This window comes from Heptranchias perlo, chromosome 16 (assembly GCF_035084215.1).
Source record: "Heptranchias perlo isolate sHepPer1 chromosome 16, sHepPer1.hap1, whole genome shotgun sequence".
Taxonomy (NCBI): domain Eukaryota; kingdom Metazoa; phylum Chordata; class Chondrichthyes; order Hexanchiformes; family Hexanchidae; genus Heptranchias; species Heptranchias perlo.
In genome coordinates, this window is record NC_090340.1 from 17144780 (window position 1) to 17170369 (window position 25590).

Genomic DNA, 25590 nt, shown 5'->3' on the forward strand with positions numbered 1-25590 from the left:
GGGACTGAGGTGCCCTGCCATGCCTCTATTTATTAGATTATTAAATAAACTTACTTGAATATAAACTGAAGACTTAAAAAAAAACACTCACCAATCAGCTCCTTGCCTCGCACTGACGTCACTTTGGGTTTTTTTCTCTCTCTCCCTGACGCTCGCACTCTGGCTCCTTCTCCTCTCCTCTGCTCTGCTCTGCTGCCTCAGCTGATCTGGGGCCTCCAGCTCCCTCTCCTCTGCTCTGCTGCCTCAGCTGATCTGGGGCCTCCAGCTCCCTCTCCTCTGCTCTGCCGCCTCAGCTGATCTGGGGCCTCCAATCCCTCTCCTCTGCTCTGCTGCCTCAGCTGATCTGGGGCCTCCAATCCCTCTGCTCTGCCGCCTCAGCTGATCTGGGGCCTCCAATCCCTCTCCTCTGCTCTGCCGCCTCAGCTGATCTCGGGCCTCCGACTCCCACCTTTTTTTGGGCCGCTCCCTCCCCTCTGCTCTGCCGCCTCAGCTGATTTCCACTACCCTTTATGTGACAAAGTGAATTCTGACATCACCCCTGAATAGCCTAGCTCTAATTTTAAGGTTATGCCCCCTTGTGCCGGACTCCTCCACCAGAGGAAACAGTTTCTCTCTATCTACCCTATCAACTCCTTTGATCATCTGAAATACCTCAATTAGATCACCCCTTAATTTTCTATATTCAAGGGGATACAAGCCTAGACTATGCAATCTGTCTTCAAAATTTAACCCTTTTAGCACCAGTATCAGCCTGGTGAATCTGCACTACACCCTCTCCAAGGTCAATATATCCTTCCTGAGGTGCAATGCCCAGAACTGAACACAGTTCCCTAAATGCATTTAGATTGCTGTGTTCAGTTCTGAGCACACCCTATATACCCAAATCCAGAGAACTTGGGTACAAGTTAGCAGAGCCTAGGCTTAGTAACCCCCAAGTGGGCACAGGGGTACCGTTGGAGTTTAACCAGATTAAACTGCACAGCTTCCCAATACTGAGCACCAGAGTGCTTCCTGTTGCATATTCAGCTAGGACTAATCTATCCATGGGGGCACTGACCTCATTCCTTTCTCACTAACAATGACCTTATGGATGGGTATCACACTAAAGGCTCTACTGACCATGGGGAGTTGTGAAAGTTAACAAAACTGCATCACAAACCCAGTTCCGACCCATGTGTCAGGCTTCATCAGTGTAAGAAATGTGTATTCTCAATGATGCCTCACAAAGTCAAAAATGTTTCTACAGGTGGACAGAAATGGTGCGGAATGAGACACTTCTGTCCTAAATAAGCCAATCCCTAGTCACAAAATTACAGGTTGAAACTCATAAAATAAGAGCAGTCACATCTATAAATGATCTAATTCTTCCACTACCTTTATGTTTGCAAAAAGAACCTGCATTTACATAGTACCTTATCACAGCAATATAAACATCTATTTATCAATGATGTATCAGAAATGATGAGTGATCTTAACATTGTAATGGAACTTGACCTGTAGATGGTGCTGACATGTAATAAACTGATTTCAATGAAGGTGAACCTAGCATCATCTTGCAACCCCCAAGCTCGCATAAAGGATGAGCAACATCCATTACTGAAACAAGAAAAATTTGCAGGGCTATGGGGAAAGAGCAGGGAAGTGGGACTAATTGGATTGCTCTTACAAGAGCTGGCACATGCACGATGGGCCGAATGGCCTCCTTCTGTGTTGTATGATTCTATGTTAAGAATTCAACCCCCTACCTTTCCCCACAATGAGAAGGATTTCAACCCCCTCCCCCCCCCACCCATTGAACAGGATTATGGCAGTTACATCCCCCACCACTGATCAGGACCAAACTGCAACCCCTCCCTCCCCACCATTTGCAATTACGCACATGAGATCAAGTAGTCTCTCAGAAACATCCCAAAGTTCTTTACGTGCAATGAATTACTTGGAATTGTAATCATTGTTACTGTGTGGGTGAACTAGTACACCCAGCACTTTATTCAGCAGAACAGCTTTCCCCACTTTATTTCCTCATAATTTCAGAACAAAAAAGAAAAATAACTGACCTCTTCCCGACATCAGCAATGTTTTGAATTTCTCCCCTCACCAAAGCTCTGGACTTACTTGATATCCCAAATGTAGATGTAGGTGTCAACAGAACTCGTCACAAGCAGCTCAGGTTCAAACCACGACCACTCCAGATCACTACAAATAAGGGCAAGGAAAGAAAACAGATTTTTTTAAAATCACTATTGATTTGTTGCAGTTATGTGCATCTGTATTGATCAAATAGAGAGCAATGTCAGGGAAAGGAAGAGGTATGACCTACATGCTCCCAACAGGTACCCCCAAAACTGGTACAATAGGATTCAAACAGAATTGTATTAATCTCAACCAAGTAACACTTACTGTATCAGGGAAATCTTTCTTTTCCCCATTATCTGCTTTACATATTCCATAAAAATAATCCTTTCTCAATGACTATCTGGACATAGTGTATACACACACACACACACACACACACACACACACACACACACTGCAATCTAATAATCAACACCCTCATCCTCATCCCATCCCAAGTCTTGCTCACCTCCCTACAGAAATGCAAATACTGTCAGGGTTGGCAGCTTCAGGCTCCTAAAGCAGTCTGCAAGTCCCAATTCCTTGCCAGAGGTGGCCCAAGACCTTTAGTTTAAGATAGAAGATCCAACTCAAGTTTGAAGAGAATAAGACAATTGCTTCAAGCAGAAAACTATTACTCTAAGAGTATCTGCAATACTTAAGAAGTACCAGTTCAAATACTGTATTTGACTATATCCACACTACTTACGCAGAGGATATAATTCCGAACAAAATACCTTATAACGCGGGTATGACCCTGCAGTGAAGTGTGGATCTCGCCATTTCCATCGTGCCATTTGTATAGGTCCACTCGCTGGTTACACTGAAACACACATCCAGATGTCACCTCACATCAACTACAAAATAGACACTGCATCGACTCAATGTCTCAGCCAGCTGAGTCAGGGTTAAAACTCCACCCTTTTAACTGGAGACCAGTGCAGAACAGCCAGCAGTACAATATTATTTAACAATTTTAATTAATTTTTGTTTTTAATAAACCTTTTTTTACACACACATTAAGATTGCGAGCTTAAGAAAATTCATTTTTCTTGTGCATGCTTAAAAGATTTCCTGAATTCCGAAGAAAGATATGAAGCCAGAAAACACTCTCCAAATTAGAGAATTAGGCACCTTATTCATACAAGGTATATGTTAAAGGCACTTTTCACCCCCTCATCATTAACATGTTGTCAGCACTAAAAGAACATATTCAGAACTCTTGTTTTCATACACTATACATCACAACCCCTACTGCTCTATTGACAGTCAACAATTCCTTAAGTACTGATAAATCCACACCATAACAATTGTGCAAGGACAAAGACTGCATCATAATTCAAGTCCGGTGCAGCTCCACGCTGACCAAAGCTGTCACGACGCAAAGCATTTATATTTGTGAAATACTGACGTTTACTCTCAAACCTCAGGGGGGTTGAAATCCCCCACTAGCATGTGTGTGTTCCCTACAAACTCTAGAGGGTACACTGATATCAAAAGGAGTTACATTACAAATTTGATACCAGAATGGGAGCAATACAACTGACAGACTGGTATAATACAAGTGCATATATGGGGTCGCCCTAAAGTGGCTCAAATGAACACAAGATCATTAGAGTTGTGTCTGGACAGCTGACTAACACATCTGAATAACCCCCTCACCTCATGCTGCAGCAATAACTCCGTTCCCCCACATTAAGAGAAATAGGAAGAAGTCCTGAAGTGAACCCATCCAATCACATTTTTGTATCTTTACCTGGAATTCCATTAACCCTGCAAGACCACTGTTAATGAACCCATCTAGAGACCAATTACCTTTTTTTAAAATATATATATATATAGCTCGTAGACATTACATTGGCAGAGATTTGACCAATAATAATTTTGTGAACAAATGTCTTATTTTACAAAGCGTGCAGGCTAACTGCCTCAACTCACTTAAATACCAGAACTGATGAAAGGTCACACCCTAAACATTAACCTGTCTTTCTCAGATCCTGATCAGCTTATTTTGCATTTCATATCTGAGACTTCCAACATTCACAGTTTTTCTATTTATCTCAGTAAATAAGGTGAAGGCAGTTGTGACAGTTTTACCTTCACTCTCCCTCTTCCACATGCCAGGATTTCCAATGAGTTAAACCCAATTTAATACTTACGGAAGCTGCAAAATAGTGGGAGGAGGTCTCATGTGGGTTCCACTGCACTGCCCCGATGTCCCACTTGCTCTGTCTTGCAATCTTTCTTGGTACTTCTGAAGGAGCATCTAAATTTATAACATACAAGAAACGGCGCCTGTGAAGAAACAAACATTGGCGTGACGAACCAATACTGCTGCATACACAAAAAGGCACCCTTCCCCGCCAACTATGAAAAACTGTTCTTAATGTATTCTAACGAGCATAATTGCACACAGCGGAGTGACTGAGAATACAGACAGCATGTTCCCACTCTTGTGGAAAATTTAGAGTAAAAATATTTAATATTCCCGGCACAAATAGCCACCTCCTGTCTTCATTGTGGAGTGATGGGACATGGCTTAGTGCTCCTGATTTCCCCCCACATTGCTGTGCTGTCCTGTGCAGAAACACACAGCAGATGTCGAGCAGTTCCCAACAGGTACAGAGGCAGAAATGATGCGAAGTGTCACACACCTCGTAGTGGTTGCTTCAGAGTAGCAATGGCAGCGAGGACTGCTGTGGATCGCCCACCTGCACACATCTGGATGAAATAAGGGCAGTTCCTACTCGGCATAGGTCCAGGGCACACAGCTGCCCGAAATTCAGCACAATTTGTTCCTCAATTTTAATCACAATCAGACAGGCCATAGGGTTGGCTGATGCAAGAAGTAGAGAAATCAACCCCAGTATAATAGGGGGCACTGAGGTTTTCATAAAGGAGGATTGCATGAGGTGGGTACTTTCAGTATAAAAGTACCATTCCCAACCATAGAACACTAAAGAAAATTAATAAAAATCTACATTCCTTCCCCCCCCCCCACCCCGTAATAGATCTTGCGTCACTCGATGATCCTGGTTGTGGGTACATCAGGAAGCAGCTCCATAATAAAATCTGGAAATCGGCTGGATGCCAATTTGCAAGAATAAAACAAAACAGGTATAGGACTGAAAGTGATGGTACTGAATGTATCTAGCAAGGAGGTACTGAGAGATCTCAATACAATTGCCTCTTCTCCCATCAATGATACACCGATCAGCCCATCCATAAGAAATAGCGTTGTAGTTTCATAAACCTACAGAATCACACAGCGTACATTACCCAAAGCAAAAACCAGGAAGTGTATTAAACAGAGCAATTTTGTTTCAGGGTTTGGTGGATATTTACGGCCTAACTAGAGCCTCCCTCCCCATTTCCCAATCGATACAAGGCTGCAGGTTTAGATCGCCTATGACACTAAATTGTAACAGGAACATTAACAGGCCAGTAATTAACATGACGAAGCAGAGTCGTGCGCTGCTGTACATTCCTCATCACAGAAAATAGGCTGGTAGATAACTTGCTGAGCACAGGTTCATGAATGGAAACTAACACTTGGTTCACACTCAGTTACTACCCCCCCCCCCCCTGTAGGTCTGCTTACCCAGACAGCACTGCAAGCTGGCCATAGCAATTCACAGACATCGCAGTTGCCTAGTATTAAAAAGAAATTACAAATTAGAGTTTTGAACAGATGTGTATCAAAAAAAAAACCTCAATGTACTACACAAATGTAGATGCAATTGATAAACTTGTTGAGATTGTTTCATTTTTGTGGACTGTCACTTTGCACGATCCCAACAGGCTGCATAAACTGACCTCAACAGCTGTTCTAGCAAATGAATCACTGGGACAACTAACTGCAAGTGAGCAGCACAAGGAGTGACACCACACAAAAGGCTGCAAACACCGCACTGGTTTTGCCATTTACTACAGGAAGATTATACTAGAAACAGAAGTAAAGCCACTACCAATGAAAAGAGCAACGCTGAGCGGCTTTGGTCTTATTTTTCTCCAATCTATATGAGACCCAAACAGTACCTAGCTTTAGCAGCTTTTAAACTGTGCATGTGATTCTGTATTAAGTCTGCTGATAATTGCTGACCTGGTTAATGTGAAGGGCTCATGCAATGGTTACATTGGCAACATAGGAGCAACCATCTGGGGGGAGGGATTGAAGGGGGACATGGCCCTAACTCAAAAGTTTGTCAAGGATTAATATCCCCTCTTCCCGGTTCCAAATCCAAGAATTGCCATCATGCCCCAACACTTTAAACATAGTTGCGACTCTGCTTTGCAACATTAACCTCAGACGACATCTTGGGTGGCCACTTTCCACCTAAAAGCAGACCTGATTTTATATTCATTAATCTCTGCGATCCTATATAGGTCAACTGTACAGTAACTGGTGCCTCAGATGAAATCTCCTTCTGCTGAAATGAGCTGCAATTTATAGGCAACATCCAGCAATGTGCTTTAATATAGGTGTATGGAAGGTGGAAGCCCCAAGCCCCTCCTCCCCTGCAGTTAAACGTTAGCAATGTACATTTAATTGCTTGCGATCCCTGCATATATTCATTAATTGTAAACAATTTTACAACACCAAGTTATAGTCCAGCAATTTTATTTTAAATTCACAAGCTTTCGGAGGCTTCCCCCTTCGTCAGGTGAAGACTGTGCTGAAGACAGTGATGAGTGGAACAGGTATTCTTATGCAAATTGTCCTGATAGATCTTGTATGAAAATTAAGAACAATTTCCTACAGCCTAGTTTTTTTTATATATTACTACCAAACCAACAGAATCTCCAATCAAGCAGAAAATTATCCCAGCTGCCTGATTTTGTGTACTTACAGAATACAGGTAACTGCTACCAAGTTTCATCTGTACAATGCAGCTATCCAATCAACTTGTATGAAGTGTTTAGCTTTGTGTTTGTGGTTACTGAACAACTGGAAAATTCTAACACCACAACCATTTTAACCAACTGTCTTAATTTACAATTCATAGAATTCCTAGTCTTAGCAGAAAATCTAACCCACAGAAATCTAACCCACTGCCACCAGACTGCAAGTGAAACACTTCTCCTGTATCCCACTTCCATTCATGTCAAAGGGACCAATGAAATGGATTTTATAATGAGCACTCGTAAAGCCCTCTAGTGGGTAAAGCCACTGTCCAATGCAGCATTAAGGCAAACAGACCTCATAGCCTCAGGTTTTAATCCCAACTGTGCTGAGTTGGCCAATTTCAGCCATTGAGGTGTAGAGCACGCCCTCCCCCGCTGTGCAGTTGGAACCATTGTTTCAGCAAACCAACTGTCTGCCCTAGACACAGTTGGCAGCTAGTAGTCAAGGTCTGAACAGGGATGTGAACGCACCGTTTAGACATAACTCTTCACACAGAGGATGGTGAATGTGTGGAACAGACTACCCAGGCAGGTAACAAAAGTGGATAGCACAGTCAAATTCAAGAGGGAACTGGATTTTTTTTTGGTGGAAGAAGCAATTGAGAAGTAAAAGAGATAGAATGTGGCATTTTTCAAACTTTGGAATTGGCCAGATGGAACACAATGGTCTTTTATATTGGTCCCATGCTCAATTCCCATTCTGTGCAAAGTTAGCTATCTCAGCCAGTCCAGCGGTACAGAGCTACAACTGGCCCTAGAAACCCTCCTGGGGTAGGAAGGAAAGATCAGGCAAGGCCTCCACTCATGATCACTACATGTGCATGGATATTGGGTAAGGACAGAATCACACTCAGCTGTAATGACAGCCCCTGCACCGCTATAGTTGAATAATTTGCCAAGACTCGCACATTAATAATGGCCACCTGGGAAAGCTACCAGTAAGAAGTTAAGAAGGATGTGAAGGCCTTAGAGAGGGTGCAGAAAAGATTTACTAGAATGGTTCCAGGAATGAGGGACTTCAGTTTCATGGCTAGACTGGAGAAGCTAGGGTTGTTCTCCCTAGAGCAGAGAAGGTTGAGAGGAGATTTGATAGCGTTCAAAATCATGGAAGGTTTAGATAAAGTAAATAAAGAGAAACTGTTCCCAAAGGGGGAAGGGTCAAGAACCAGAGGGCACAGGATTAAGGAGATTGGCAAAAGAACCAAAGGCGACATGAGGAAAAACTTTCTTTTACGCAGCAAGTAGTTATGATCTGGAATGCGCTGCCTGAAAGGGAGGTGGAAGCAGATTTGATCATGGGTTTCAGAAAGGAATTGGATAAATACTTGAAGGGAAAAAATTTGCAGGGCTACAGGGAAAGAGTGGGGGAATGGGATTAACTGGATTGCTCTTACAAAGAGCCAGCATAGGCATGATGGGCCAAATGGCCTCCTTCTGTGCTGAAACCATGATTCTATGAAGTTAACATGTTTTGAAGTGTGTAGCAGAAAAATGGTGGCTTGTTTTTAAAAAACAGAAAGTGCCTTGATTAGATTTTAATCAAATACTCACTCCCATGCATTTATCACTCTAAGTAATAAATATAACCTGAAAATGCTGGAAATACTCAGCAAGTCAGGCCACATCTGTGGAGAAAGAAACAAACAGAGTTAATGTTTCAAGTCAATGAACTGTTCTAACAAACTGTCATTGGCCTGAAACATTAGCTGTTTCTTTCTCCACAGATGCTGCCTGACTTGCTGAGTATTTCCAGCATTTTCTGTTTTCATTTCAGATTTCCAGCATCCACAGTATTTTGCTTTGGAATAAATATAATCCCATGTTTTAAAAACACCCAGATTGTTGTGAGCACCGTAGACCTTTCTGAAGTGTATCACACAAATGTGGCAGATTTTATTCTGCTATGATTACACAAGTGTAAATGAGGCTTATTTCTCCATAACAAGAAATGTCATTATCAGTGAAAATGCAAACAGCCATACTCCACTTTTCACAGAGAGTGCTCGTTAAGATGCCATAGGTCAGCCCTTAAGGTCTCCTGGTCGCTGGGTCAACCTGGAAGCACCGACACAAGTGGCTGACTACTCTTACCATTTACAATTGTAAACAATTTTACAACACCAAGTTATAGTCCAACGATTTTATTTTTAATCCCACAAGCTTTCGGGGGCTTTCCCCTTCCTCAGGCGGTGTTTCCACACCGCCTGAGGAAGGGGAAAGCCCCCGAAAGCTTGTGGGATTAAAAATAAAATCGTTGGACTATAACTTGGTGTTGTAAAATTGTTTACAATTGTTAACCCCAGTCCATCACCGGCATCTCCACATCATGGTTACCATTTACAGTTTAAGAAAAAAAGCAAGAATAACTAAGGACTCTAAGTCAGCATCTTTTGTCAGCATATCATGCATAAGAACAGTTCCAATAAGCCAAGTTTCAAATCTTGACCTAAAACAGGCATGCAATTTGCAATGAAGTTATGATGTGGAGATGCCGGTGATGGACTGGGGTTGACAATTGTAAACAATTTTACAACACCAAGTTATAGTCCAGCAATTTTATTTTAAATTCACAAGCTTTCGGAGGCTTCCTCCTTCGTCAGGTGAACAGAAGAATTAGTCACGTCAGTTAATGCATACACCTTTCAATCGCTGTGTGTCTGGGCTTGCACAGACAACTGTGTCCGTACTGACCGGAGATCACAAGCTTTCGGAGGCTTCCTCCTTCGTCGAAGGAGGAAGCCTCCGAAAGCTTGTGAATTTAAAATAAAATTGCTGGACTATAACTTGGTGTTGTAAAATTGTTAGCAATGAAGTTAAACCGACCACCCCGAGAAGGGGATTGCCTATTTAAGGAAGGGAAGGCGGGCGTGTTGGTCCCGCGCATGCGCAGTCTCCTTGACTCAGCCCGGCCCGAAGCTAAGCCTCAGGCCTTCCGCCCCGGCTCGCACGCTCCCACAACCGGTCGACCGCAGCGCGCACCAAACGCGACCTCGGAGCCCCAGGGCCTCCACCGCTGCTCTGTGCGCAATTACCTGCGAGTCTCTGACCTCCACCACCACATTCTCACTGCTCCAGCGAGCCGCCATGTCATGAAGCCAGCGATCAACAACAACACTCTGCGTCATTGCGCTGTACGTAACACGCGCAACGTCAGATGGTACCCAACATGCACCGCCCACCCCGGGCCCCTCCAAGTCACAGAGGCCTGCCTGCCTGTCAAGAGTCTGTTGGTGTACATTCACCGCATGTGGACTCCACTGTGCACACTGACTACACGTATACCTGGATTCAGAAACTCAATGCAAGGTGGGCAAGCTTTAGGAAGCTTACTGTTTCAGGAACAGGTGTAGGCCACTCAGCCCATCGAGCCTGCTCTGCCGTTCATTTAGATCATGGCTGATCTAATAAAAAGCAGAAAATGCTGAAGAAGCTCAGCAAGTCAGGCAGCATCTGAATCAAAAGCAAAATACTGTGGATGCTGGAAATCTGAAAAAGAAACAGGAGATGTTCCATTTCCCATCTTTTCTCCATATCCCTTGATACCCTTACCGAACAAAAGTCTGTCGATCTCAGTCTTGAAAGTTCCAATTGACCCAGCATTTTTGGGCAAAGAATTCTAGATTTCTACTATCCTTTGTGTTTCAGCGATTTAAACTCCAACTGTACTCTTACACATGCTTGGGCATTCCTGAGCCTTGACTGTTGACAACCTGTATTTAAATTCTCTGGGTTTCAACAGGTGTCCTTACTTGGACAGCAGTTTGGACTCTGTTATCAGGCAGACACTTTCAATCCATGCAGCTTCCTAGAGAAGTAGCACACGATGTCTGCCGGTATCTTGAGGCTTTCCGCAACCGGTGGGCACCGCAGGGACTGGAGTACGTCCTTGATCAATATAATAACATTTTTATTTGACTTTGATTGTTTTATTTGGTTCTGATTTGTTTTAAAAAAATAAAGTTACACCCTAACCCTGCCCCCTTTTAAAAAGGGGCTTAAAGAAAAAAAATCCATACAGCTTTCTCAGACTTTTAAAGATAGTAATCGGTTTCTGCATGTGTCTGACACCCAGCTACCCAGCAAAACCACTATGCAACAACAACTTGCATTTATATAGCACCCGTAATGAAGACAAGTGTTCCAAGGCACTTAGAGGCATGATCAGATGAAAATGGCACCGAGCCAAAAAAAGGAACTATTAAGTGGAAGAGTGACCAAAGGCTTGGTCAAAGAGGTGGGCTTTAAGGACGGCCTTAAAAGAAGTGATATAGACAGATTGCGTAAATAGCATAGCAAATACTCACTGTACACAGGTCTATCTGAGTGGGATTGAATTTCTTCAGGGCTTTTTCCGGTCATCCCCCGCCCCGTAACTCTGGTGGAAGATTCATGGAAACCCTGTGGAAACGGTGTAAATAGAATTCTCGAACGGTCGGGAGAAATCCCTGCAGAAATGCGACCCCAGTGACTACATATGCTATAGTGCACACTAATAGTACACGTGACTATCACAGCAACTCCACATATATCTGAGCACAGAGATATCTAAACTTTTCTCTTTGTGGAAAACTATAAGCTTTGCCTTACTAAATTGACTTTCTAATACACTTAAACCATAAAGCTGACCATATTAATGTAGAAATATTGAACCATTAAAGAAGCAAAGCATGATGGAATAAGTTGACCATGTTAGCTAACCAGCTGAATATAATGAGAAGCTTGGAGTGTACACTTTCCCAGCAAAGACACACAGAAGGGCTATTGTCTTTGCTTATGAGATAACTGTCTAACTAACAGAAATTAATGACCACATAACCTTGAGACCAAGACAGTCTCTACTGATAAGGGAGCTGTGTTGCTAGAGCAACGTACCTTTCCCAGATCCTGTGAGAGGCCACCGAGGGGGATGGGGGCCTGGGGGTTGGGTCCCTATTTTTGATTGACTAAAACACTTGAACCAATGAGATTGTACATGTACGCCTATATTCAATGATAGACAAACATTACTAAAGTATGTGTATAAAAAGAAAGCTAAATCCTTTGTCTTTCGAAGTCGTAGCCTCAACCTTTGATTTGAGGTGGACTTCCCTTGTATACAAGCTTCTTGGTAATAAATTCTTACTTGTCTGAAAATAAGTAAATTGGAGTTAATGTATTGTGTATAATAGGTAATTAAGTTCTTTTCGACAGTTTCTTGGAGGTCCCACCGAGATCGCTTGTGATCTCCGGTCAGTACGGACACAGTTGTCTGTGCAAGCCCAGACACACAGCGATTGAAAGGTGTATGCATTAACTGACGTGACTAATTCTTCTGTTTGCCTTTAGGAATTGGAAGGCGATCATAGGAAATGTGTTTCGTATAGACAAGGAAAGAAAAAGGGGACAGAGTGTGACGTGTGACAGATTACTCAATATTGTCAGCTGCAGTGTTGTAGTAACGGGCTGAGAGAGAGCAATAATGGAGTAGATCTGTGAATACCGGTGATACTAGGAGTGAAGTTGAGGTTGCTGTATGGGACCGATAGACTGTCACCTCCTAGTGAATAGAGGCACCAGGAAAAGAGGTAACCAGTTACAGACTTGTTTTTTTTTAATTTTTTAGTGTAAAGTTATAATTTGGATAAGCGCAGACTAGATGTTGCGTAATTCGGAAAAGTGCGAAATTTGCAAGTCTGTAGTGGCGACAAACGCAGACTGGTGTGGATGTTGTGGATTCGGAAAAAGTGCGAAATTCTGGTTTACCTGAATGAAGTGTTTAGGTAGAAACACTGATAGTGCTCAAGTGAAGGAGCATTTTTTAAAAAAAATCTTGCGTAAGTCAGCTGATTCAACTAAGTGCAGACGTTTCTCTCACGCACCTAGCCTGGGCTGGTTATTGGGGCCAGGACCCTGGAGTGGGTGTGGAGAACACATGACGTCTTGTCCAATCAGCTGAATTATCAAGTATAGAATTGTGATAGTTAAGATAGGCCTTGATTGTTGTGTAATTACAGTGTGGAGGATTGTATAAACTATAAGCAGAATCCCTCCAAAGGGAACACCTGCTGCTTACATGTACAGAAACTTTGGAAAAGAATCAACTGACGAGTTGATAGTTTGGTCCAAATGGACCAGAACTAAGAAATATCCCTTTCCCAAAGACGGTACATTTAATATGGATAGAATTAAGTGACTAGAAAAATGTTTAAAAGACAGAGACCCGGAAAAGAAAGGGTCCTTTTGTTTTGGTGTACTGTCTCTTTAAAAAAGCCTGTCCTGATTGTGTGTTTTTTTCGGTGTTGTGGGCCACGCCCCCTTCTTACTGCGTCTTACGTGTTTTCTTCTTTTGTGTAATGTATCTGTTTTGTCTTGTGTTCAATTCTGATATTGCTGAATTAAAATTGGAGTTATTGAGGTTAAGTGACCTATTAAATTCTGGTTCTTATAAAATGTGAGCATGTTAAATTCCAGACATGGGATCTTCTAAAAAATTGGCATTTTGAATTTTTATTTTTGTGATTGGCTGTGGTTTAAAAAGAGGTTTAAAAAATTAACGGGACAGAAAAAAAACTATCTGGTATCACAGTGATAGGAAAAGTCGGAAACCTGGAACAGCTCGGAGAGTTGGTTATAATCAAACCCACTAAAACTATGTGAAAAAAAAAATTGGAAAGCTATAGTTGTGTATGACGAGCAAATTATAAAACTTACGAAGACTAACCATAAACTAAAATGTACGATGGGAGATGTTATTTCCCAGTATGAATTTTTTCTAAACAAAAGAATTTATGTGAAATTCACCAAGACAAAATGAGGTTTAATTGTAAAGAAAAGATAAAGTGCAGATTTAAAGAATTACAAGTTACATTTGCAGGATGATCTCTAGTTATAAATTAAACTGATCTTCGAAGCATTTTGTGCTATTGTGATTGATTAAACACTATGATTAAAAATAAATCTCAAAATAGTGTGCAAATATATAGTGTAAAAGCAATCCATAAATGTGAAAAAAAAATCAGTCAAACCTGTGTGAAGAGAAATTTTGATTGTGGAAACTTAATCTCAGAGGGAGTAGTATCAAATTACTCCCACCACAAGAGCAAGTTAATGTTAACCCCTTCCATCCCAAGAAGCCAGACTGTCATGCCAAGAGCAGTTCAAACAGATAGAAATGACCCAGTCGATTGAGAACTGTCTGAGGCTAACCATTACACAGATGAACATGAGGTAACAATTGGTATAGGTTAGAATTGGAAGTCCATTACTTGAGCTATGTACTGACACAGGGTACTAAACGCCTATCAGTTTTACCCCGCCACAGTATGATAACGAAGTTCGACAAGTTCGGGGCTATTCACGAATAGTAGATACAATACAAGATCTGACCAAAGAGGGGAGACCTTCCCTGACAAATTATATAACTCGCACTGAGAATGCTAAGAAAACTCAACAATTATATCAACACCTCCTAACTCAAGTGTTAAAACAAAGCAAGACATGGAATGGAGGTGGACAGCGTAAAAGAGATAGATTTGTACATCTTGAAAACACAGAGATTAGGACTTGGAGTTAGAAATTACAGTCTGCAGTCCTACGTACATCTGTATGTGGGAGAGACAGTGTTTATTTCAGACAGGCTGCGCGCTCCAGAGAGAGAGAGAGAGAGAGGGACTAGGCAAATTCTCCTGTTTTATTTTCTGGATTTGTTTCGGGTAAAAGGATTATTCCTTTGGATAAATAAATAATAAATGATGATTTGACAAATTAACCCCTTGGGCTCTCAAGAAGAGCCGCAATGGATTTTCTGTGTTTCTTTTAAAACAGGTGACCCTGGTTTTTGGGACCACGTGAGTGTTGATGGTGCAGGATTACCAAGAGTAGTTCTTTGACATAAAAAGGCTTTACAAAGTTACGGTGCAACCTTTGCTGGAGAAATTTGGTGCAGGAAACGATCCAGTGGTGTTAAAAATTTAAGACTTTAGCTGCAGACATCAGCAGATACCAAATGTCACAACGTGGTGATATCAACCTGATTCTCTTCTTTTGAAAACATTTTGATTTGTTTTGTTTTAACCCATTTATTGTCTTCCGAGACAGAGTGCTCGAGGTGGGAAGATATGGGAGTTACATCCAAAAGTAATTACAAGTACTTCTGTCTCTACTATAAAACCACAAAGCCTGGACATAATATGTTTCTGAAATTGGAATTGATAAGAAAAATTTATATGAGTTGCTATTCAAGCACTTGAGAAAGGAAAGATTTACTTGTAATTTATGGGGATAATCAAATTATATTTAAAATAAAAGAAGTCCAGTCTAAATGGTTCCTATTGAATGCTGTGTATCAAGGAAGAATTCTTTTCGAGAGGGAAGAAAATTTTACATTGACAAGTCCTGTCAGTCAAACAATACTGCTCTCAAGTTGGGATAATTGTGAAATGATAGAAGGGACTCGGGCACAATGTAGTGGGATATTTTGGGAAATGAAAAGCGGTTCAAGAAGAAATTACGTAAAATAAATAATTTTTGGGATATTGGAGCTGACTGTAAATATTGTATCGGACAGTAACATTGATTTAGCAATATTAGATCAAAAGGTCAGAGATTTAGGGTCTCGCATTAAAGATAGATTTTTTAAAAAATAAATGAAAATACAGATAAGGAATTGTCTAAGGATCAAATACTGATCACACATTTGTACAGGATAGCTACAGTGCTAGAAACACATGCCCAAACCATTAATAAATTAATAAAAGAGGAATATAATGTATCTTAGCAGGCGGCTGCTAATGACATCCGCAGTACATATGGTAACTGGATTGTGGAACAGACACGAGAGAACCTAGCCCAGATACAGGCAGGGGAAGTACCCTTATGAATAACGAATCAACAAACTGAGGGTGAGCCTGACCTGTGGGCATGATGGAGGTGGTACCTCCAAGCGGCTGTTACCAAACAAGAACATCACCCCTTGCCAATTCAGGGCAATGGTGCGAGTGTACCCCACTCAAGTGGAGCGTAAACCTGACGGAGGAGGGCTCCTAGGGTTGGTACTAGTAATACTAGTGATAGCACCTGAAACCCAGGGACGAGAGGTGTAACAAGTACAGAATATTGGGGTAATGAAGGATGGAATGCACATATCCCATCACAATATGTTACCATATGCTGAAAAAAAAATTTTTTTAAAGGGAATTTGGCAGAAACAAAATTAAAGGGATGTGTTACTAGACATGCTGTCACTGTATGTCCACATAGTGGTGGAAGCACAGTGTGGGTTTAACAATACCGGTACCATGGAAGCCCTAGAGGCAGATCTAAAACCCACTCAAGTGGCATATGCCGGAGGGGGCGAATATTGTGTTACAACTAATTTGAAAACGTTTAAATATGCCAATCTAACTTGTGATATTTTAAGTCCAGAATTCTACTCCATTCCTGAAGTCCTGGTTCGGATTGAACCCGAGGAACTGGTAGAGATACACCAGCATAACCTCACCACCTTACAAGTTTCTGAGGATGTCAAAAAAGGACTTAAAAGAATATCAGGACACATTTGGGTATCTGACACCCGTTGCCTAAATACTTGAAAGCATTGCGAATGGAGATACGCCTCTCCCAGAAGGTTTATTATAACCTACAACAGGACAATAAAAAGATTAAGCATGACATTGACCAAATTAAAGTCACCACTTGGTGGGATGACCTCTGGAATTTGGGACTGAATATACAGATCCATCCTTGGATTAGATTAATGTCACATGTATTAGTCATAGTGCAGTTTGTTGTAATGTCCTTCTTGATTTTCATTGCATGTAATAAATGTAAGCAGAGGATGAAGGGTTTGGCAAAGGTAGTAAAACAGAGCCTGGGTGAGAATGTCCCCATTGTCTCTGTGATTTCAACTAAGAAAACATCTTAATGGTACCGGGAGTAGCACCCGCTGGGGTAAGGTGCATGTAAAAGGGAAGACAATCATAGTTTGATAGGATTATCAGATGCTCTGCCTCTCTTCCACCCGGACTGGTGGCCAACACGAAGGGAACCTGGTTAAGATGAGGTACAGCATCTAAGAGGATATTGTAGGGATAAAATTTGGATTAAGGGATATAAAGGGGTGGGTCCCAATCTCGAGTTCAAAGGTCAGGCCTAGTAGTTGATTAATTAACCCATAAATCCCCATACAAGGACCCCGGCAGTGGAGTACCAGAAAAAAAAAACTGACTGATTAATTAAACTGTTATAAGAGACTGTTGCAGCATGGCATGTCCTAAACTTTTAAATCATATGAGAATAATTGGCTCGGCATGCCTGATCGTGTGGGTGGAAACTGGCATAAAACCTGCTACAACCCCTGCTGCAAGCAGACTCAATCGTGTTTCAAGGGAACTGCATGTCAATATTTTTTTATACATGTCATATATGTATGCAAAGCGTCAGGGTATCTCCAGTTGCTGGGTGTGCTCACATATCCCAATTCAATCCAAGGGAGGCATTCCACTCAGACCAGTCCCCCTAACTTCCCAAGAAGTAGCAGAGTGGGTAATAAATCAAATTGAAATTAATGGGAACAGAATGCGAGATAGTGGCTGGATGAGTGCGAGAACAAATAAGACAATGTTTGTGAGAAAGCAATGGAAGGAGTACACAATCACAACAAAATGTGAAACCAGATTTCGGGGGTGGTACCAACCTAATTACGATCAGACCCATAAACCTCCTTTTTTAATCCTTACAAATACACCAAGAACTAATGGAGCAATATGTTTGAGTAAGAATTCAGTAGGGGGTGATGTAGTGGGATGGAGTAATTGCACTCAGTATATAAATATGACAGTAACCAGCATCAGTAGTACCATCAGATGGAAGCCTTGCACAGGTGGCCAAATTTACATAGATAGAATAAACATAAAGAATTCCCCTGCAGTTACTGCATATAATGAAACCGACTTTATTTGTGGCCACAAGGCATACCCATGGTTGCCTCAAAGACGGACCGGATCATGTTACTTGGGATATGTGATCCCATATATCCGACACTCATCATCCCTGCCTCAATATCCTGCTGGGCAACGAGTAAAGAGGGTAATTACTGAGGCTGACAGATTCTGGGCCATTGCTTTCCCTAGGTGGGGAGTGAGCATGGCCACCAGAGAAATTATTAAATTAGCCAATATCTGGGAAATAGTTGCTAATGATACGGCAGAAGCCTTAAAGGAAATAAGTGCAGAAATGACAGCCATTCGTACAGTCACCTTACAAAACCGTATGGCCCTTGATTACCTATTGGCAGAGAAAGGAGGAACATGCGCACTAATTGGATCTGAATGTTGTACCGACATACCTGATAGTTCAGAGAATATTACTAATTTGGCCAATCACATCCAAAGGGAAGTTGAGAAATTCAAGCAGCCCCCTTCATTCACTCTTTGGGGCTGGGCAACACGATGGCTGGGTTCCATTGGGACTTCTCTAGTTCAGGGACTAGTCATATCTATTGTTATAATTCTTATAGCCTATTGCTTTGTCAAATGCTGCTGTGTTATGATGTCCAACCTGGGTACACATATAGCGCCCACAAATTTGATGGTGCAAGTAGGGGTGACACAGGATGAGGTGACACAGGAGGAGTTTGAATGTCTGGGTGGAATAATGCCTTATTAAAGTGCTGTCCTTTTATATATATATATATAGGACAACAGGTGGGAATGTGGAAAACTATAAGCTTTGCCTTACTAAATTGACTTTCTAATACACTTAAACCATAAAGCTGACCATATTAATGTAGAAATATTGAACCATTAAAGAAGCAAAGCATGATGGAATAAGTTGACCATGTTAGCTAACCAGCTGAATATAATGAGAAGCTTGGAGTGTACACTTTCCCAGCAAAGACACTTTCCCAGCAAAGACACACAGAAGGGCTATTGTCTTTGCTTATGAGATAACTGTCTAACTAACAGAAATTAATGACCACATAACCTTGAGACCAAGACAGTCTCTACTGATAAGGGAGCTGTGTTGCTAGAGCAACGTACCTTTCCCAGATCCTGTGAGAGGCCACCGAGGGGGATGGGGGCCTGGGGGTTGGGTCCCTATTTTTGATTGACTAAAACACTTGAACCAATGAGATTGTACATGTACGCCTATATTCAATGATAGACAAACATTACTAAAGTAAGTGTATAAAAAGAAAGCTAAATCCTTTGTCTTTCGAAGTTGTAGCCTCAACCTTTGATTTGAGGTGGACTTCCCTTGTATACAAGCTTCTTGGTAATAAATTCTTACTTGTCTGAAAATAAGTAAATTGGAGTTAATGTATTGTGTATAATAGGTAATTAAGTTCTTTTCGACATCTTAAAGGAGCTTCTTCCCTTGCAGCTCCACAAGACATATTTAAACAATTCTGCAGCGAGTGACTAACCTCCTGACTCCCCAAAGCCTTTCCACCATCTACAAGGCACAAGTCAGGAGTGTGATGGAATATTCTCCACTTGCCTTGAAGAATGTAACTCCAACAACACTCAAGAAGCTTGACACCATCCAGGACAAAGCAGCCTGCTCGATTGGCACCCCATCTACCACCATAAACATTCACTCCCTCCACCACTGGCGCACTGTGGCTGCAGTGTGTACCATCCACAGGCTTCTTCAACAGCATCTCCCAAACCCACGACCTCTACCACCTAGAAGGACAAGAGCAGCAGGTACACGGGAACAACATCACCTGCACGTTCCCCTCCAAGTCACACACCATCCAGACTTGGAAATATATCGCCGTTCCTTCATCGTCGCTGGGTCAAAATCCTGGAACTCCCTTCCTAACAGCACTGTGGGAGAACCTTCACCACATGGACTGCAGTGGTTCAAGAAGGTGGCTCACCACCACCTTCTCAAGGGCAATTGGGGATGGGCAATAAATGTTGGCCTTGCCAGTGAAGCCCACATCCCATGAACGAATAAAAAAAATTACAATACAAAGCACTGCATTAAAGATGCAGAGCATCACATTGACAGGTGTCTGTGGAGAAGTCTTGATAGTTGGCCAAAGACAATTTTTAAAATTTGATTTCCCCCCCCCCCCCCTTCCTCCTGTCAGCTCCCGAAGGCGCTGACTCGTATTGGTGCCACAGATGCCAGCAGGCCTCCATTACCTCATGTGTGCGTCGATGAACGATCCTAGACCATGAACAGCAGCTGTCCATTCCACCACAGGGGGTATCACTCTGCTAACCCACACTTTTCAGCAAGGGACACGAGATAGCGATCAGAATCCTTGTCAATATTCCCCCTCCTTAACCCAACAGTGCTGAGACCGATTGTAATATCCCGTCTGCTACCCTGGCTCAGATCAGTTAACTCAACACAGACTAGGGACCGAAAGAGACCGCGGGATCTTAAACTTGAAAGTTTCTATTTTACGTAAGAAAGGTTCGAGAGCGAACAGGGGAAGCTGGCGGGTTTGCATTTGAAGCTTAAAGAGCCCAGCCTGATCCGTCCTTGCCTGACAGCTGAGAGGAGCCCAGCCGAGCGGAGGGAGCGTTCGATAAAAGGCGGGATTTCAGAGCGCTGAGAACAGCTGAGAGGGGCCGAGCCGAGCGGAGGGAGCGTTCGATAAAAGGCGGGATTTCAGAGCGCTGAGAACAGCTGAGAGGGGCCGAGCCGAGCGGAGGGAGCGTTCGATAAAAGGCGGGATTTCAGAGCGCTGAGAACAGCTGAGAGGGGCCGAGCCGAGCGGAGGGAGCGTCCGATAAAAGGCGGGATTTCAGAGCGCTGAGAACAGCTGAGAGGGGCCGAGCCGAGCGGCGCCGGAGTTCGAAGTGACGTCAGGAATCAGATCGGGACGCGACACAGGGGAGGCACCTGATTGGTGAGTAGGTTCAGGTGAGTATTTCTACTTATCTACAGTAACTAAAGTAAAAAGAAAGGGAAGGTCTGCAGGTCTTATAGGAAGTAGCGTTTTTTTTAGTGAATCAAGGTCCCTAGTGTAGTTAACATTCTCTAAATTAAGAACAATTCAAAGGAGTAAACTCCTTAAAGGGAGTGGTAAGTAGTTTTTCTTTCCTTTTTTTACTCTTGACATTGTAGTTGTTGTTAAGCTAACTTAAGGGTTAAGTCATGGCAGGAGATCCCAGGGCCGTGTCATGTTCCTCTTGTGGGATGTGGGAATTCAGGGATCCTTCCTGTGTCCCTGGTTCCTTCACCTGCGGGAAGTGTGTCCAGCTGCAGCTATTGTTTGACCGCTTGACGGCTCTGGAGCTGCGGATGGACTCACTTTGGAGCATCCGCGATGCTGAGAAAGTCGTGGATAGCACGTTCAGTGAGTTGGTCACACCGCAGATAAAAATTACTGAGGGAGATAGTGAATGGGTGACCAACAGACAGAGGAAGAGTAGGAAGGCAGTGCAGGGGTCCCCTGCGGTCATCTCCCTCCAAAACAGGTATACCGTTTTGGATACTGTTGGGGGAGATGGCTCACCAGGGGAAGGTGGCAGTGGCCAGGTTCATGGCACCGTGGCTGGCTCTGCTGCACAGGAGGGCAGGAAAAAGAGTGGCAGAGCTATAGTGATAGGGGACTCGATTGTAAGGGGAATAGACAGGCGTTTCTGCGGACGCAACCGAGACTCCAGGATGGTATGTTGCCTCCCTGGTGCAAGGGTCAAGGATGTCTCGGAGCGGCTGCAGGACATTCTGGAGGGGGAGGGTGAACAGCCAGTTGTCGTGGTGCATATAGGCACCAACGATATAGGTAAAAAACAGGATGAGGTCCTACAAGCTGAATTTAGGGAGTTCGGAGTTAAACTAAAGAGTTGAACCTCAAAGGTAGTAATCTCAGGATTGCTACCAGTGCCACGGGCTAGTCAGAGTAGGAATGACAGGATAGCTAAGATGAATACGTGGCTTGAGAGATGGTGCAAGAGGGAGGGATTCAAATTCCTGGGCCATTGGAACCGGTTCTGGGGGAGGTGGGACCAGTACAAATTGGACGGTCTGCATCTGGGCAGGACTGGAACCAATGTCCTAGGGGGAGTGTTTGCCAGTGCTGTTGGGGAGGGTTTAAACTAATGTGGCAGGGGGATGGGAACCGATGCAGGAAGTCAGTGGGAAATAAAGTGGTGACAGAAACAAAAGGCAGTAAGGGAGAGTGCACAGAACATGACCGGACAGATGGTCTGAGAAAGCAGGGCAAAGACCAAGGGAAGTCTAGATTAAACTGCATTTATTTCAATGCAAGAAGTCTGATGGGCAAGGCAGATGAACTCAGGGCATGGATGGGTACATGGGACTGGGATGTTATAGCTATTACTGAAACATGGCTAAGGGAGGGGCAGGACTGGCAGCTCAATGTTCCAGGGTACAGATGCTATAGGAAAGATAGAGCAGGAGGTAAGAGAGGAGGGGGAGTTGCGTTCTTGATTAGGGAGAACATCACGGCAGTAGTGAGAGGGGATATATCCGAGGGTTCGCTCACTGAGTCTATATGGGTAGAACTGAAAAATAAGAAGGGAGAGATCACTTTGATAGGATTGTACTACAGACCCCCAAATAGTCAACAGGAAATTGAGGAGCAAATATGTAAGGAGATTACAGACAGCTGCAAGAAAAATAGGGTGGTAATAGTAGGGGACTTTAACTTTCCCAACATTGACTGGGACAGCCATAGCATTAGGGGCTTGGATGGAGAGAAATCTGTTGAGTGTATTCAGGAGGAATTTCTCATTCAGTATGTGGATGGCCCGACTAGAGAGGGGGCAAAACTTGACCTCCTCTTGGGAAATAAGGAAGGGCAGGTGACAGAAGTGTTAGTGAGGGATCACTTTGGGACCAATGATCATAATTCCATTAGTTTTAAGATAGCTATGGAGAATGATAGGTCTGGCCCAAAAGTTAAAATTCTAAATTGGGGAAAGGCCAATTTTGATGGTATTAGACAGGAACTTTCAGAAGTTGATTGGGAGAGTCTGTTGGCAGGCAAAGGGACGTCTGGTAAGTGGGAGGCTTTCAAAAGTGTGTTAACCAGGGTTCAGGGTAAGCACATTCCTTATAAAGTGAAGGGCAAGGCTGGTAGAAGTAGGGAACCTTGGATGACTCGGGAGATTGAGGCCCTAGTCAAAAAGAAGAAGGAGGCATATGACATGCATAGGCAGCTGGGATCAAGTGGATCCCTTGAAGAGTATAGAGATTGCCGGAGTAGAGTTAAGAGAGAAATCAGGAGGGCAAAAAGGGGACATGAGATTGCTTTGGCAGATCAGGCAAAGGTGAATCCAAAGAGCTTCTACAAATACATAAAGGGCAAAAGGGTAACTAGGGAGAGAGTAGGGCCTCTTAAGGATCAACAAGGTCATCTATGTGCGGAACCACAAGAGATGGGTGAGATCCTGAATGAATATTTCACATCGGTATTTACGGTTGAGAAAGGCATGGATGTTAGGGAACTTGGGGAAATAAATAGTGATGTCTTGAGGAGTGTACATATTACAGAGAGGGAGGTGCTGGAAGTCGTAACGCGCATCAAGGTAGATAAATCTCCGGGACCTGATGAAATGTATCCCAGGACGTTATTGGAGGTTAGGGAGGAAATTGCGGGTCCCCTAGCACAGATATTTGAATCATCCACCGCTACAGGTGAGGTGCCTGAAGATTGGAGGGTAGCAAATGTTGTGCCTTTGTTTAAGAAGGGCGGCAGGGAAAAGCCTGGGAACTACAGACCAGTGAGCCTGACATCTGTAGCGGGTAAGTTGTTAGAGGGTATTCTGAGGGACAGGATCTACAGGCATTTGGAGAGGCAGGGACTAATTAGGAACAGTCAGCATGGTTTTGTGAGAGGAAAATCATGTCTCACGAATTTGATTGAGTTGTTTGAAGGGGTAACCAAGAAGATAGATGAGGGCTGTGCAGTAGACGTGGTCTACATGGACTTCAGCAAAACATTTGACAAGGTACCGCATGGTAGGTTGTTACATAAGGTTAAATCTCATGGGATCCAAGGTGAGGTAGCCAATTGGATACAAAATTGGCTTGACGACAGAAGACAGAGGGTGGTTGTAGAGGGTTGTTTTTCAAACTGGATGCCTGTGTCCAGCGGTGTGCCTCAGGGATCGGTGCTGGGTCCGCTGTTATTTGTTATTTATATTAATGATTTGGATGAGAATTTAGGAGGCATGGTTAGTAAGTTTGCAGATGACACCAAGATTGGTGGCATTGTGGACAGTGAAGAAGGTTATCTAGGATTGCAACGGGATCTTGATAAATTGGGCCAGTGGGCCGATGAATGGCAGATGGAGTTTAATTTAGATAAATGTGAGGTGATGCATTTTGGTAGATCGAATCGGGCCAGGACCTACTCCGTTAACGGTAGGACGTTGGGGAGAGTTATAGAACAACGAGATCTAGGAGTACAGATTCATAGCTCCTTGAAAGTGGAGTCACTGGTGGATAGGGTGGTGAAGAAGGCATTCGGCATGCTTGGTTTCATTGGTCAGAACATTGAATGCAGGAGTTGGGATGTCTTGTTGAAGTTGTACAGGGCATTGGTGAGGCCACACTTGGAGTACTGTGTACAGTTCTGGTCACCCTATTATAGAAAGGATATTATTAAACTAGAAAGAGTGCAGAAAAGATTTACTAGGATGCTACCGGGACTTGATGGTTTGACTTACAGGGAGAGGTTAGACAGACTGGGACTTTTTTCCCTGGAGAGTAGGAGGTTAAGGGGTGATCTTATAGAAGTCTATAAAATAATGAGGGGCATAGATAAGGTCGATAGTCAAAATCTTTTCCCAATGGTAGGGGAGTCTATAACGAGGGGACATAGATTTAAGGTGAGAGGGGAGAGATACAAAAGGGTCCAGAGGGGCAATTTTTTCACTCAAAGGGTGGTGAGTGTCTGGAACGAGCTGCCAGAGGCAGTAGTAGAGGCGGGTACAATTTTGTCTTTTAAAAAGCATTTGGACAGTTACATGGGTAAGATGGGTATAGAGGGATATGGGCCAAGTGCAGGCAATTGGGACTAGCTTAGTGGTATAAACTGGGCGACATGGACATGTTGGGCCGAAGGGCCTGTTTCCATGTTGTAACTTCTATGATTCTATGATTCTGCACCATTCGAGTTTCGGCAACAAGGACCCCGGCACGTTAGCGGCAGCCAAGTGCAGCTCTTTTCACCGAAGAAAAGAGGAGCCCAGATTTAAATGACAAAACGCATGACTGGGTGCAACACGGTGGAAAGCTCGAGCCAGGATAAGCAGCAAAAAGGAACAGGCTGGATCCAGGACCAAGTGAAGAACAGGAGGGAAAGCTCAGCAAGTAGAGCCGGGACGTTTATAAAGAGAGCAGAGAGTGTCCAAGACAGCTCGGAGAGGATTACTGGGACAGCACAAGGCGAGTAAGTTTAAATCCAATTTTAAGAGCGGATGCAGTGAAGATTTTTTTAAATATTACCAGTGGGGATGGAGCAGAATGAAGTCAGGGCAGATTAAATAAAGTCAAGTAGGTTTAAGTAGACCTGCTGGAATGTGGAAGAAATCAATGTTAATGCAAGGATGAGGGACTTCAGTTATGTGGAGAGACTAGAGAAGCTGGTATTATTCT

At 43.2% G+C, this 25590-nt stretch overlaps 2 protein-coding genes and 1 long non-coding RNA gene across 6 annotated transcripts in view; 2 read left to right on the forward strand and 1 right to left on the reverse strand.

Moving 5' to 3' along the window:
* The window catches only part of wdr59 (WD repeat domain 59), an 82683-nt gene extending 72544 nt beyond the window's left edge, over positions 1-10139 (reverse strand). For 3 of the 4 annotated variants that reach the window (XR_010965904.1, XM_067997704.1, XM_067997707.1), the window contains exons 1-5: positions 10053-10133; positions 5717-5766; positions 4275-4410; positions 2853-2938; positions 2116-2196 (exon numbers count right to left, since the gene is read on the reverse strand). Coding sequence is in view for 3 of the 4 variants with exons in the window: in XM_067997704.1 (XP_067853805.1) it covers positions 2116-2196; positions 2853-2938; positions 4275-4410; positions 5717-5766; positions 10053-10106 (407 nt within the window). In the remaining variant the exon portion in view is untranslated. Of the gene's footprint in view, positions 1-2115; positions 2197-2852; positions 2939-4274; positions 4411-5716; positions 5767-10052 lie in introns of all 4 variants that reach the window. The other variant, XM_067997706.1, reaches the window with a different exon arrangement.
* Positions 10140-10201: 62 nt separating this feature from the next.
* Positions 10202-19306, forward strand: LOC137333516 (uncharacterized). Its single transcript, XR_010965905.1, has 2 exons — positions 10202-10326; positions 12346-19306. It is a non-coding gene; the product is annotated as an uncharacterized lncRNA (long non-coding RNA).
* Positions 19307-24984: 5678 nt separating this feature from the next.
* LOC137333270 (mixed lineage kinase domain-like protein) overlaps positions 24985-25590 on the forward strand; it is a 37612-nt gene continuing 37006 nt past the window's right edge. Inside the window, exon 1 of the mRNA XM_067997434.1 lies at positions 24985-25384. The gene's annotated coding sequence lies outside the window, so the exon portion shown is untranslated. The remainder of the gene's footprint in view (positions 25385-25590) is intronic.